The sequence below is a fragment of the Condylura cristata genome, unplaced genomic scaffold (genome assembly GCF_000260355.1).
Source record: "Condylura cristata isolate star-nosed mole 26May11 unplaced genomic scaffold, ConCri1.0 scaffold00011, whole genome shotgun sequence".
Classification (NCBI taxonomy): Eukaryota; Metazoa; Chordata; class Mammalia; order Eulipotyphla; family Talpidae; genus Condylura; species Condylura cristata.
The window spans coordinates 40,503,783-40,519,664 of NW_004567112.1; the positions used below are offsets into that span (position 1 = coordinate 40,503,783).

General features: G+C 34.2%; 1 protein-coding gene across 3 annotated transcripts in view; it reads left to right on the forward strand.

Moving 5' to 3' along the window:
* HERC4 (HECT and RLD domain containing E3 ubiquitin protein ligase 4) overlaps positions 1 to 13,320 on the forward strand; it is a 105,923-nt gene extending 92,603 nt beyond the window's left edge. For all 3 annotated transcript variants that reach the window (XM_012723664.1, XM_004680846.2, XM_004680845.2), the window contains 4 exons: positions 1,990 to 2,072; positions 5,477 to 5,660; positions 10,733 to 10,835; positions 12,242 to 13,320. In XM_012723664.1, coding sequence (XP_012579118.1) covers positions 1,990 to 2,072; positions 5,477 to 5,660; positions 10,733 to 10,835; positions 12,242 to 12,450 — 579 coding nt within the window. In that variant the 3' untranslated portion in view covers positions 12,451 to 13,320. The remainder of the gene's footprint in view (positions 1 to 1,989; positions 2,073 to 5,476; positions 5,661 to 10,732; positions 10,836 to 12,241) is intronic.
* The last annotated feature ends 2,562 nt before the right edge of the window (positions 13,321 to 15,882 follow it).

The window sequence follows — 15,882 nt, forward strand, 5'->3', positions numbered from 1 at the left end:
TTTTGATGGGGTTGTTTACTTCATTTTTGTTGAGTTTCATCAGTTCTCCGTATATTTTTGTGATCAGTCCTTTATCGCTACTTTTGTGTGAGAAAATGCCTAAGACACTCCTTTTTATCATCTTGTGGTTAAAGGTGATAAAATATAACATAGTTTGCTATCATGCACTTTGCCAAAAACATTATGTGCACCTTCAAAATAATTTATCCATACGTCTGTCATTTCAAAAATTGACAAATGTTTAAATAAGACTTTGATAGATGCAAGATAAGTAAATGAATGTTCCCCCCACACCCCCAAGGAAAAGGAAAATCTTCATTGTACTTATTCTACTTATGAAATTTTGGTTCCATATCAGTTAATTTTGCAGCTCGGTTGATTGAAACATTGAATTCCAAGCAACTTAATTTCTAATTTATCAGGTTTCAAGTTTGTAAACTCTTAGTATATTCAAAAACTATGGTGATTCAAACATTTTTCCCACTTCAGTTAGTTTACCAGAGATTTTCAGTGTGTCTTAATTGCTTACATAATAACAGATTAGAGTGGGCCTCAGAGAGACATTTGTAGTCTGTTTTTTTTTGGCAACTTTCATTACATGCTCCCATTCATACCAGGTTTTGTCATTGCATATGTTGTTATTCAGACACTTTACCTCCCTGTTCTTTTTTGAGCCATGCATTTATTTATAGAATTTGTTATCACTCTCATATCTACCTGTTGTTCAGTCTGCACACTCAATCAGAAATTCTACCCTCTCCCAATATTTCATATTCCTACTCATCTTTGTGGGTACTTTACATACGACATCTATATGACATCTTTACATATGACATCTAAGTGCATATGACATGCATTTCATATAATGACATTTTTTATAAAGATTTATTTATTCATACAGAACTGGGATACAGGCTAGAGATACGGAGGGTGAGAGGATTCACCAGAGACAGAGTGGGGAACAGAACAGGCAGATCTACGAAGTACACTGCTGAGGGGAGCAGCGGGCGGGCCAGAAGAGGTCTGCCATACCATGTGGATTTCCTCTGGGGCAGGCGGGGATCGAACTCATGCGGAAGTGGCTTAAGCCTCTCAGTGCAGTGCTTTAACCCGCTGCGCCACAAGGGAAGGCCTGTAATTACATTTTTATTCAAGGTCTTTCATACTTCATACTTTAATGCGTCCTCTGGGTCTGATAGCATTTTACTCATGTCTTTATTATAATTTTATAATGAGTTGTTTACATATCACATTTCCCTTCCTTTAATTAGATTGTAAACTCCAGAGCAGGAATTTATTCATCTGTTATCATACTGCTCCTACTATAGTGCTTTATATATAACAGATATCTAAAATGTTTTAATGGAAAGGAATAATATTCCAAAAAAGATGAAATAGAAAATATGCAAAGGTGGGAATGGTAATATTGATAAGAAAATTAGCAGTTTAGTAAGGAAAGTAGTAAGTTTCAGAACAACTGTTTTTATAAATCTAATTATCATCATTGCTGGCTAAACCACTGTGCTTAATGAAGTGTGCAACAAGGCAGTTTACAGGGCATGTAAGAATAACGGCTATTATATGGGAAGAATGCATAACTGGTCTTAAGTTGAATGCATTCTGACTTGAATTCTATCTTTTACCTCAGGAAAACATCCTTTCTGATATTTTACTACTACAATGAACTTCTGTGAGATTTTATGCATGATAAATATTCAGTTTCCTGTTCTTAAGTAACCAAATACTTAGTGATTTGTAATTAGTTGTTTAGTTGGTCAAGACAGAATTTCAAACTATTAGAGAGGATGCAAGTTTATAGTTGTGGCTCAATGCAAAATTCACAAAAATGTTTATTGTAGCAGAATTTTGCTACACATTTATTAGTTCTTATAGTAATTGAAAAAAGGAAGACTATAATAATACAATATTAAATCAATCTAATATGTTTTGAGTTTGACATTGACTTTTTTTAAAAATTTAAATTACTAGATCACAGTTGAAAACTTTGGTGCAACAGAAGTGAAAGAGCTGGTTCTAAATGGTGCAGACACAGCTGTTAACAAACAAAATCGGTAAGTGTCTTATAGCAGTGGCAGTAATAAGATCCAGTAGACATTTTAATTCTTTACAAACATGTCACAGTATTACATTTTTTATTCAGATAAAACTTTGAGTTCATAGTGAGGAAGTAGTCTGCTTTTTGCTTTTGAAGTCCCTTTAATATTAATAAAGGGATAAAAGATTATAAAAAGAATAAAAAAGGGGAAATTTTACAATAGCAAACACATTTTTGGAAGCTAGAAAGCAGTGGTAGCCAATCAGAGAATGCTGCCACATAGAATGAACTGGGTGGATTCAAGCAGGTAGCCAGTTTCTAATGCAGAATGACGGGTTAAGCATTGACAATAAATAATTAGAAAATGTATGGGGTTTAGTGGAATGTTAGAAACAGAGAGATTGGCCATTACCAGAAATATTAGAAATCCACTTTGATATTATTTTCCTTAGTAATCCAGTAGCCTGTCAACTTGCCCTCTCCAGCATGAGCTCATGCTTGAAATTTACCTTCAGTAAGATGGAACTAGAAGGACTATGGATTTGAGCACCACTAGCAAAGCCAGGGCTAAGGGCTGAACTGGAAAGAGGGAAATTGAAAGTCTGTGTCTTCCTCTTTCTTTTCAATATATTGGAACAAACTGTCTATTAAATGTGAATGGATAGCCAGAGGTAAATAGACATATAAGAAAAGATCAAAAGAGTCAAAAATAATATCAAGGAAACAGAAGCAATGCAGGATAATGAACAGAACTTCAAAAGAAACTGAAATCAGTATCCTCAAAATGGTAAGAATGGCATCAATATGAGTGCTGCTAAAAATTGAAAAATAATGGCATGAAAGAAAAATTTGACAAATAAATATACTAAAAACTTTGCAGAACTAAATGACATATATTTGAAGATTGAAAACATGGGAAGTGGAAAAAATATGGCAAGGAAAAATACATGAAATTTTAAAATCTGAAAGAAACAATGATCTTAAAGCCTTCTATTAAGTAAAAATATACATTAAAATACATAAACACACACAAAGATATATAAAGTTTAGAATCAGAATAATATCAGAATGATAGAGAAGCTAGGAGATTAAAATTCTGGGAGAAAAATTTTAAATTAAAATTCTATATCACAATGAAATATGTGGGTTTATAAAAACATTTTCCTATTTGCAATCTCAGAGAATTTATTTTCGATGCATTTCTCTCAGTATGTTACTAAGAGATGTATTCCAACAAAATAAGGAATAAAACCAAGAGAGAGGAAGACATGGAATTAAAAAATATATATATATAGGAGAGAGTCAAAGTGAATTTCGTTTGAAGGAACAGCAATGTGAAAGTTTTGTTCACATTAAATGTCAACAATAAATGCTGAACCAGAAATTGTTAATAATATAAGCCTTTAGGAGGCAAGGTGAGAGTGGAGCAGTTAAAAGCCTCACCTCTCACAACATTTAGTGCATTTGACAATATTTAAAAATGAAAATAGCAAAATGTTAACAAATAGTTGCCCTCATATAGTGGAAATTTCTGGTGGAAAGGTACAGACAAAACTATTCTGTTGTAATTCTTAAACAAATCTAGTTTGGTAGCTGTTGCCAGGGACTTGATTCAGATAATTATAAACTTGATTCTGCTAGTTAAAGTTTGTAACTGTAGGTAAATTAGTTGATAGCTCCATGCCTCAGTTTCTTTTTCTGTAAAATAAGAAAATATGTTCCTACTCCTGGGATTATTTTGAGGATTAAATGAGGCAAAAATTTTAAGGTGGTTAGAATAGTATCTAGCATGTGGATGTGCTCAGTAAATGCTGGCTGTTAGCACTATTATTGACATTTTAAACTGCATATATGTTACTTTGATAAAAATAGTTTTTAAAATGTGAAAAGTATTAGATCTTTCTGCTTATCCTTTAAAAAATTTGTTTTGAAAAATTGATAGATTTATTTTCAGCTTTTAAAGTTCTTATTGGACTAAATATTATTTTATGTAGAAAGCATTAACAACACTTAATACTGGAAGGAAAGGGAAATATATTTTTATTTTATACTACCTAGTTAGATAATGAAAATGTTGGAGGAAGAAAAAAACCCATATTACCACATAAATTATTTAGCCATCATGCTTAAGGGACTTAACTAGCTTGGATAAATTTAGTTTTCTAATTAGATGAGTTATGAGTAACTTTTATATATATTACATCATTATGTCATCAGAACCTTACAGCACATACTATGAATTTTTCCTTAGACCCAATTAATTTTATAGTCTACAGTGTAACCTTTAGAATTTCAGTTTGGAATTATTTTATAATTTGTTAATTATTATATAATTTATAATACTGGTGGCCAAATTTTCCAGTATCCCCATTTAAACATCTTTTTTTTTTTTTTTTTTTAAAGATTTATTTATTTGTGCATACAGAACTGGGGTACAGGCCAGAGGCTCAGGGGCAGTGAGAGGCTTCACCAGAGACAGAGTGGGGAATAGAACAGGCAGATCGACAAGTACACTGCTGAGGGGAGCAGTGGGTGGGACAGGAGAGGTCTGCCACACCATGTGGTCACCTCCGGGGCAGGCGGGAATCGAACTCATGCGGAAGCAGCTTTAAATTCTCAGTGCTGTGCTTTAACCTGCTCCGCCACCAGGGAGGGCCTAAGCATCATTCTTTTTTAGTTTGGAAGACAAGAATATAAAACGTTGAAATCCTCTAGGACCTAATCTCATCATTTGACTAAAGAGAGTTGTATAAAATGTGGCTAACAGAACAAATTGAATAAAATTATAGTTCTCATTAGTTGATAACAGTACTTCCTTTTTTTCCTTTAGCTTTCTTTTGTATCATAACAGTCAAAAAAGCATCAAAACTTCTTTGCCTATATGTGTGTAGCTTTATGGACATACACTTGAAAAGAATCTGTACTTGTAATTTTTAATGATTTTTCTAATAAAAGAATGCTTAATACCTCTATTGGGTAGTTTTTGAAATAAATTTTTCTCAGATTCCTTGAAAACCAAGGAAAAACAATGTGTTTTGTCAAGTAGTTTGAATTTCCAAACTCTCTTTTCTTTCATCATACTAATAATTATAACAGATTGCTGTTATTAGGGATTAAATACTTAGTAATGCATAGTATATGAAGATTTTTAAATTATTTGTATGGCCATTGACAATATGATTGTTCTTATTAGGAAATGACATGTTCCACCTAGGAAGTCTAACAATGGTTATGAATGGTAAAGTCTACATGCCTCATAGAGACTGGAATTTTTTTTATGGAAAGAAGAATAAACTTTTATAAAGGCTTTGCCTCCTTTGAGCCCTACTTCATACTTTCTCAGTTTTGTAGCTAAGTAACAAAAAGAGCATTCTCTGTAAAAATATTTATGTTCTGTGCATTTGTGTTTTTCATTTCTAGACAGGAGTTCGTTGATGCTTATGTGGATTACATATTCAACAAATCAGTGGCTTCCTTATTTGATGCTTTTCATGCGGGATTTCATAAGGTCTGTGGAGGAAAAGTCCTTCAACTCTTCCAGCCTAATGAACTACAAGCAATGGTTATTGGAAATACAAATTATGATTGGAAGGAACTGGAAAAGGTAGGGGGAAACAAATTTGTGATGGTAACTAAGTGGAAAGGAAAGAAGAAAAAACATGGCTTATTGAAGGAAATCTTGCCCTCTTGTTTTCTGTTTCACACTGTTTATTTACTCAATAGGAAAGCAGTGTACCCTTCTTACTCCACATTGAATTAACTTTAATTATGTGTGAATTAGGGATATTTTTTTTTCTACTTGTGATATAGGTGTGGTATCACATGGAAAAATGTCATTATGCCAGCAGTGGGATAGAAAACATAACTAAATTTGAATGGGTTTTCATTCTGCCTAGAAAAACTTTAAGAAAAAACACTTAGTACTGAAGATCTTAGTTTCTTTTCTTCTTTTTTGGTTAAGCTCAATGTAAATTTTAGCAGCACATGATTTTCATTGGTACCTTAGCTAAAAAAGAAAACTTAAGGGAGGGGATTAGAAATTTTCGAAAAACTTCTCTCTCTTTCTCCATATAAGTAATTCTCAGATATTTCTTCAGATAAACATTAAATAAAAGTGCTGTGTTTGATCAGCTTTGAGAAGGATAAGCATAGTTGGCCTATAATTTTTTTGTCTTTTTAATATAGCAACCTTTGAAATGATTATTGCATTAATAATTCCATATTTTGAACCTAGTAAGTTAGCCAACATAAATTGAACTAAGATATAAAGCATAGGGAACTCATATTGCTGGTGGAAATACTAGTGGTACAAACATATTGGAAAAGTTTCTTTTTTTTAAATAAAGTAGATGTAAAAGGTGGTACAAACACATTGGAAAAGTTCCTTTTTTTTAAATAAACATACTTGCTATAATACTAAACAGTTTCATTCCTAGGCATTAAGTAATGTTTACACAAAAATCTGTAAGTAAGGGGAATATGGGAAGTTACTTAATGTGTGGTACAGAGTTCAGTTTTGAAGATGAAAAAAGTTCTGGAGCTGGATGGTGGTGATGGTTGTACAATCTTACAATGTACTTCATGCCACCAAACTGTATACTTACAAGGGATTAAGGTGGTAAACTTTGTTAAGTATATTTTACCACAATTCATTTTATATTGTTTTTTAAAAAATTACAAATGAGTCAAGAACTGGAAACAAGCTAGATGTCCTCCGGTGGATATATCAATATCATATATACATGCAGTAGGAAGCTACTGAGCAAAACCAAGAAATGCACTATTCATACATGCAACAACTAGAAGAATCTGAGTCTCTGTGCTCAGAGAAACCAGTCTCAAAAGATTACATATCACATAATTTCATTTATGTGACATTCTTAAAAAGACATTCAGGGTGGTCAGCAGCTAGGAATGGAGGAGAGTGTACTGCATTGAGGTAGCACAAGAGAATTCTTTTCATGGTAGAACTGTTTGGTATTCTGATAGCGATAGTACTATACAAATATATACATGTGTTTAAAACTCAGAGCTATACATACACCACAAAAAGTTGATTTTACTGTATACTTAAGGAATAAAATTTAAAAGTTAAACATTTCAGATTTCTGGTTAAATATAGAGATGTAATAACATTTACTTCTACTCTTTCCCAAAGTCACACTAGAATGATAATAAAGGAATAAAAATAGGAATATACAGATTAAAAAATATAAATAATGAGCTAAAGAAGAAATTGTTTTGGAAGATAGAAAGTAGGTGGATGTGTTGAGGAGTTACTTGACTAGAGACAGCTTAAATTCTAAACTTTTGATGGCCTGGGTTGTCAAGGTAAAACCTCATTTTTATACCACACTCTGAAAGGTTTGGAAATTGTACACTGTATTACTGTATTGCTAGGGGTACATCCAGGAAGGATTAGGCTGAAAGCAATAGTTATTTCAAAGCTAATTTAAGGAATTTATAGGTCCCTATTTCCTTTTCTCCTATACAACAAAATACAAATCAGGAAGAGGGACTTTAGTCTGAGAAACCAGGTAGAAGAAGTGAGGATGTCACTTAGAAAGCTGATTGCCTGACTTAAATCCTCTAAAAAAGAGATTAAAAATTTCTTTTGGGGGCCCTCCCTAGTGGCGCAGCAGGTTAAAACAGCACTAAGACGCTAAAGCCACTTCAGCATGAATTTGATCCCCACCCTGGGGGTGACCCATATGGCACCGCAGACCTCTCCTGACCTGCCCACTGCTCCCCTCAGCCATGTTCTCCTCCCCACTGTCTCTGGTGAATCCTCTCATTGCCCCTGCACCTCTGGCCTGTACCTCAGTTCTGTGTGCATAAATAAATAAATCTTTAAAAAAAAATTTCGTTTGTGGGATAAATTGATCTTTAAGAAAGCTATAGATCAAACTGAGTTTGAATCCCCATGAAAAAGGAATATCTCTAGTCACCCTAAAGTGAAGAAGATATTAATATAGTGGCCTCCCATTATAGTTTGACCCTACATAATTTGTCCTTCTTGCCTCACCCATCATTCTTACCCTGACTCTCTTTGCTACAGCATTACTGACCCCTTTGCTGAAAATAGAACCCTACAGGATCACCTCAGTCTTGGGACCTTTCTATTTCTGTACCCTGTGCCAGGAATTTTCCACAGTTGAATTCTTGCTCTCACTTCCTTTATGTTTTTATACTTCTCAGAGACCTTGTCCTGTACAGCCTACCTGAAACGCACATTTACATATGTCTACACACACTCCTTACTTCTCCCTCCTGCTCTATTTTTTTTTATTTCACAAAAGTTTATTTTTACATCATTTTGCATATTTTCTTTTTTCCATCTCATTTGTAATCCCTGCGGGTTTCCCACCTCTTGCTCTATTTTTTTTTTTTAAACTTGAATTTATTATAAATTTCACTTGTCTTCACTCTCCTTTTCCTTCACTGCAATGTAAACACCACAGGGCAGAATTGTTGTCTCTTTGTTAGAAGAGCACTCAGTGATTAGTTAAACCCTTGCCCAAAAATATAACTAACAGAATGTTCAGTCAGTAACACTATGTTTATTTATTTAATGCAGGTCATACTTATTGACCCCATTTAAATAAATTAGAAATTCAAAAAGTTTTATATCTGATTCATTATAATTTCAATGACTGTAATTTATGACTTTAAAAATTTTTTTGTTCATCCAAACTGTGCACACTAAAATCATATAAAGGCATTTTTAAAAAAGGAGAATATTGGCCCAGTGTTCTTTCATTCCCCACTAGCATTCTCTCAGACTAATTCAAACAAGCAATACATTAACTGAATGCAGGGATTCAGGCTATCTTTTCCAAACCTGTTTGTAATCTAATATATATTTTGTAATTTCAGTTGTTCAGTCATTAAGATATTCATGGCTAAAAATAGAGAAAGTTTAAAGTTAATCAGTTCATTAGCAAATATTTATTGAGCTTCTTCGGACTACCTAATACTATGTAAGAGATTAGGAAGACAATAGTAAATCAATTCAAACATGGTCTTTGAGGCCTTTTAGTATGAAGGAGAGTTTAGGGCATGTTATACATGTAGGCTCATAAATCTGGGCAAGCTTTTCACTAGAGGGTATTCTAGCACAAGGTAAGTAAGGACTTCACTCACTGAATTTTCCTTAAAGCCTCCAATTTAGGCTAAACCTCTGTTTGTTGTATGGATTAAAAAGTGAGTAAGCTAACATTTAATCTTAGCCTTAAATAGAAATTTCCTAATGAGCAGAGAGGAGAATTTGTCTTAAGTGGGCTAAAGTGAGGGAATAATGTGTACACAGCACCAGATACAAGATGATTCTTGCTAAGAACCAAAAGTTAAAGACAACTGTAGTTGAATTTTAAAGAACATTTCACAGTCCACACTGTGGACGTATTCCCTCTTCTTTCACTTTTTCCTCATAGTGCTAATTTTTTTTTTTTAAGATTTATTTGTGCATACAGAACTGGGGTACAGGCCACAGGTGCAAGGGCAGTGAGAGGATTCACCAGAGACAGGGCGGTGAGGTGAGAGGATTCACCAGAGACTGGGCAGTGAGGTGAGAGGATTCACCAGAGACAGAGTGGGGAGCAGAACAGGCAGATTGATGAGGTGGGTCAGGAGAGGTCTACTGTTCCATGTGGATCACCTCCAGGGCAAGGGGGGATTGAACTGGAAGTGGCTTTTGCTTCTTAGTGCTGTGCTTTAACCTGCTGTGCCACCAGGGAGGACCCAGTGCTAATAATTTTTAAAGGGGAAGTACACTTAGTTCTTTTTTTTTTTAATTTTTTCAATTTATTTTTACATCATTTTTTATTTTGTGCCAGTTCTATTGCTGCAGGTTACCCCAAAATTTAGTGGCTGAAAAACAATGAATCTTTATCCTCTCAAAGTTTCTATGAGTTAGAAAGAAATTCAATAATGTCTGGGCTCAGTTGTCTATCAAGACTTAAGGGTAGTTTCCTTTCCAAGATGGTTCACTCACATAGCTGTTGTCTAAACAACCTCAGTATCTGACCTGAGGACTTGAGTGTCTCAAAATCGCAAATGACTTCCCTCTACCCTTCCCTCAGATTAAAGGTTGAAGCCACAGAATTAATTGATCTAGCTTCAGATGTTAGTATTTCTCACATCTGCAATATCCTCATGATTACAAAGGTCAGGCCTATTTGTTGTGGGAGGGAGCTATTCAACGGTATGGTTAGCAGGAGACAGATAACAGTGTCACCATGGAAAAGGATTAGCACAGAAAATTATTAGTGTTGTTTTTAGTGCCATTTTTTAAAAATGGGTAGTAGAATGAAAAAATAATTGGCTTGAATTCTGATCATGAATATGGAAACTGTTTTTCACAGGTAATTTCATGTTGAACTTCAGTAATAAAACATTTTAGTAATTTATCCTTTTGCTAATTACTTTCATAGATAATATAATCCTATCATGTTCTTTGATGTGGTGGGAAGGCATTTCTGCTGATGTGTATATATTTTCTTCCTTTTCCCTCAGAAATAATAGTTCTAAATTGCAAAATGTCCAGGAATGGTAGGTAATCAACTGAATCACAGTAGTCTCAAACTCCTGGACAACTACATGCTAAGGAATCCAATTTATCAAATTCAACACATAACTAATACTCTTTAATATTAATAAAAGGTTATGTTTTTTTAGAATACAGAATACAAAGGGGAGTATTGGGCAGAACATCCTACAATTAAAATGTTTTGGGAAGTATTTCATGAATTACCATTGGAAAAGAAAAAACAATTTCTGTGTAAGTATTTCCAACTAGTTCTCTTTTATAACAATGAAGTCTAATAAACATATTCTCATGGAAATTTATTTACTTTGGTAGATAAGACTTTTTTCAAATTATTTTTTATTATTCCAAGGTCCTGTTTCTAATTTTCAATGAGGGTAATTCTTGAAGTCTATACTTTATTATATGTATTTTATTTTGAAAGATAAATTCAGTCTAAAATAGAATTGGTCCTTATGACAGCATACTATATACTGAGTTTAGTAAACTAAGGTCTGGAGCATAGATCTTCTCTATGTTCAGTCTTCATTTTTGTTTTTCTACTTCAGCACCAAAACTGGGAAGTTCTATAGAAAGTAGAACTTGTCTTTTCCAAGACTTAGTTTTATTCATAACTCAATCTGTGTTTTTCCATCTGTTAAAAATCTGCATTCTAGTTGAAATTCTACTCTTGCCATTGTCAAGAATATCTTTGTTAATCTTATTTTGATAGATGATACATGAATCCTTCACATGCAATGAGTATGTCATTCTTTGAAAGTGATTTGAGTTTTCTGGCTGCTGTTTTATTTTTATTTTTATAATAGTTTATCTTTACATTATTTTGTGCCTTTTACATCTCAGTTGTAATCCTGTGGGCTTCCCATCACCAAATCACCTGTGTGCCATCACCATAGTCCTGTGATCACCCCCTCCATTTTTGATCCCATTCCCTACTCCACTTCTATAAATGTCTCTGGTATATAGTTCATTATTTTTTTTCCACCCTGGTTCTTTATGTTCCTGCGATGAGTGAAACCATCCAGCATTTTTCTTTTTCTTTTTTTGGCTTATTTCACTAAGCCTGATCCCTTCCAGCTCCATGCATGTTGTTGCAAAAGGCAAGAGTTTGATCTTTTTTGATTGCTGAGTAATATTCCATTGTGTATATGTACCACATCTTTTTAATCCAGTCATCTACTTTTGGGCATTTGGGTTGATTCCATGTCTTTCCTATTGTAAAGAAAGCATTGGCTGCCCATGTTTACCTTTTTGTTTAAAAATGACAAACATTTCTGATATTCAGTGCTGTAAACTTCAACTTAAAAAGATTTAACCAATAAAACAAAGACAAAAAACTGTATTTTGTATTTATGAACCAGTTGTATATAATGAGTTTTAGGTGTTTTTATTGGAGATTGTTGGTTCATAAAATGTTTCTTAAACATTTGTCATATACTAAGATTACACTTACAAAGAAAAACTAATGGTGTGGGTACGTAAGTAAGTGTCTCAATAAAGCCTCCACAAATTCAGGAGATGGACTTCTACGTTAGGACAAATGTTGTTATAAAGCTTTGTTATAGTTACTACTAAATAACTTGGAATTCTAGATTGTTAATTTTGAGAAGTGGCTGGCTGAATGATTTTTTTCTTGGCAGTATTTTTAACAGGTAGTGATCGCATTCCTATTCTTGGTATGAAGAGTCTAAAACTAGTCATCCAGTCAACAGGAGGTGGTGAGGAATATCTCCCAGTTTCCCATACCTGTTTTAATCTCCTGGACCTTCCAAAGTACACAGAAAAAGAAACTCTACGATCTAAACTGATCCAAGCTATTGATCACAATGAAGGCTTCAGTTTAATATAACTTTGGAGTTAACAGCTATTCCGTTTACTGCAAAAGCATTAAACTAATTATTTGTGTTTTTCTTGTGATGAATGCAGCAAGGTGACAGAGGTATACTATAATTCTTACTGGCAAGATGTTCAGTGCTGAGTTTTCATAAAGCCAAAAAATACTAAAGGAAATTGAACTGTTAAAATTAAACTTATTGTACAGAACCATGTTTTTTTTTTTGTCATCTGCCAATAAACATACAAGTATTGTGAATACATTGAAGTTTTTACTAACATGAATTTTAAGAGTTTGCTTATTTCACAAATGATATGGTATGTGAGTGCATGGAAATGTTGCTTACTTTTCCTTTTTCAATCACTGGGAAGCCTTTAAAGTTTGGCCTGCAAGTCATTTATTTTTCTCATTTTGTAAATAGTGTTAAGTTTTGTAATAAAATAGTTATGTTCTGATACCAGTACAGTTTCTATGGTTGTAATTAAGTTGAACTAACATTTAAGGGTTAAAAATTATTTAAATCTTACTCTAACAGTGGGAACAAATATTATCACAGTGAAAATAAGTCTCTGCTTTTTATCTAGACTGAATGTCCTTGTACAAACCTATATTATAGATAGAATTTATCTAAATAACAGTCCTCTTTTCTGTCAATCTTGAGATTATAAGTGGTAAAGCTTAATATTTAGTAATATAAGAACTGTGTTCTACAGTTGCCAGGAATAGAAACATTGGCTACTATTAGAACCAGTCTGAATTACAGCTATTGATTTTATAGGTTGGTATTCAGTAAGTTTTCAGTGCTGTAGAAAAATTCCCTTAGTTATGTCATTAAATTTAAGGGTTAATGCAGCACATGTGACTTTCTGCTAGAATGCAAATATTTTTCAAATGTTTAAATAATAAAGATTTATTGGTTTAATATTTAAACTTTCAGTTGTTCTCATATGAGATTTGAAATTCTTCAAAAATAATGTCAGGGAAGGTCTCTTCAATTTTGGATTGTTACTATTCCTATACAAATTTGTCTATTTTATAGAGGGCCCCACATCTCTTTATTTGTAATTCCAAAATCCACAACTCTGAAAAAAGAAATATCCTATCTTTTTGCAGCAATCCTATCAGAAACATTGAGGCTGTTGGTGACAATAAATGTATATGATAAATATACCTATGGGCATACATAATTCATTTCATTGCATTTTGCAGATGTTGCCCTTTTTACAAATTGAAGGCTTGAGGCAACTCTGCATTGAGCAAATCTGCTAGCACCATTTTTCCAACTGCTCAAATAATGGATAGCATTCTTTGATAAAGCATTTTAAAATTATGTATATTTTTTGACATGCTGTGCACACTCAATAGGTTACAGCATAAGCACGCTTTTGTGTACACTGGAAAATCATAATTTTTGTGACTTGCTTTGATTTACTGTAATAATCACTTTATGTGATAGTCTACAACTGAACACTTAGTATCTCTGAAGTATACCAGGTACTTGCACATTTTGCTATGGCAATATTAATATGTTTGATTCCTTACTGTATTTACTTAGATACTGCCACAGACCCCAGTGGGATTCTACATAATATGTGCTTTAGAAAGTTCTAGCAACATAATTCAGGTGACCCAATTAGTTCTGGATAAGGGACTACAGACCTCTACTTTTCAGTAGTTTTAAACTTATGGTGAGCCATAGGGATCTCTTCATTATAGATTAAAGTCCTAAAACAACATTCTCATCTGGGTTGAGAATTTTCCTCAAGTAGTCTTATTCCCTATGAAAATTCCTCTATGTACCTAATGCTTTACCATTTCTCAGTGCATTCACTCCTGGAGGGTAATTATTGTTTCTGTTGAAAATTTGTAGATGTTTTGTGTGTGTGTGATGCTTTTTTTCTTTAGTAACCTCTATGCTATGAAGCTGATCTGTGAAATAAAACAGCCACATGGACTAAAACAGAAGGCCACTGAAGAGACTTAAAGGACCTACCATCTTATCTGGGAGCTCACACAGCACATAGTAGAAGGCTTACTTTGGGTAAGTCTGATATTTCTTCCCTCCCTTTGTTGCATTAGCAATAGAGTGGGCATTAAGTGAGACTCATGGTAGGAAATTATAAGTACCATTGAAAGCTCTTTCAAATTACCATTAGCTTTTCTAAAAATAACAAAAATCTCAAGACTATTGTAGCTAGAGTAGAAAGCTAGTTAAAGTGTTTACTAAACTTGAAAACTACTTGGTCTCCGGATATTTAAGGGTTACTGTGTTTGTAGTTTCATCTTAATTCAATAACAGCCATTGTTCAGACTCAACACATGCATTTATATTGGCATGAAATAAAGCTAGTTACTCCTATTCTGTCTCTTAACCACTTTCCAAAAACCTTTCTTGCTCTTTTCCTAAGATTATTTTTGTCCCATCTTTTGGCAAAGAACTCACCATTTCAGTAGCTTCCCACTCTTGTCCAGTGTTTAACTTTTAAGCCAAAAGTTCTTGAGAGATTACAGTTGCTTGCTTTGATTACATACACTTTCCCAGCTAGGCCATCTTCTGGGAATGGAGTGTTAAAAGTTACAGAAGGTGGCCCTCCCTAGTGCCGCAGCGGGTTAAAGCACAGCACCGAGAAGCTAAAGCCACTTCCGCATGAGTTCGATTTTCCCGCCTAACCCCGGAGGTGACCACATGGCATGGCAGACCTCTCCTGATCCAGCCGCTGCTCCCCTCAGCAGTGTACTTCGTAGATCTGCCTTTTCTGCTCCCCACTCTGTCTCTGGTGAAGCCACTCATCGCCCCTGAGCCTCTGGCCTGTACCCCAGTTCTGTATGAACAAGTAAATCTTAAAAAAAAACAAAAGGCCCTCCCTGGTGGCGCAGCGGGATAAAGCACTGCACTAAGAAGCTTAAGGCCACTTCCGCATGAGTTCTATGGGAGGAGATCCACATGGCGAGGCAGACCTCTCCTGACCCACCCACTGCTCCCCTCAGCAGTGTACTTCATCGATCTGCCTGTTCTGCTCCCCACTGGTGAATCTCTCACCCTCCGCATCTGTGGTCTGTGCCCAGGTTCTGTATAAATAAATAAATCTTAAAAAAAAAATGACAGAAGAGAACTCCCCAGTTCATTTCCCTTTTAACCCTTGACAGACTTTTTGACTGGGATGAGGTACCTTTAAAATTCTGCACAAGACCCACCTTATGCCAGTTAAATCTCAATCTTACTGAGAGGTGATGCTCCAGGTTATATATACTTTAACATTTGCCAGGGTGATTTCTTGACAATCCCAGCTGAGTGTTAAACATTTACCAGTATTTCTGCTAACTTGCTAATTTAAGGTTTAGACTAAATCTTTGAGTTTCGTGTATAGATCAAATCACAAATCTAGCAGACTTGTTTGAAATAAAACTTATTTAAGCTTAGTAGGTGATGAGAAGCATTTATGTACC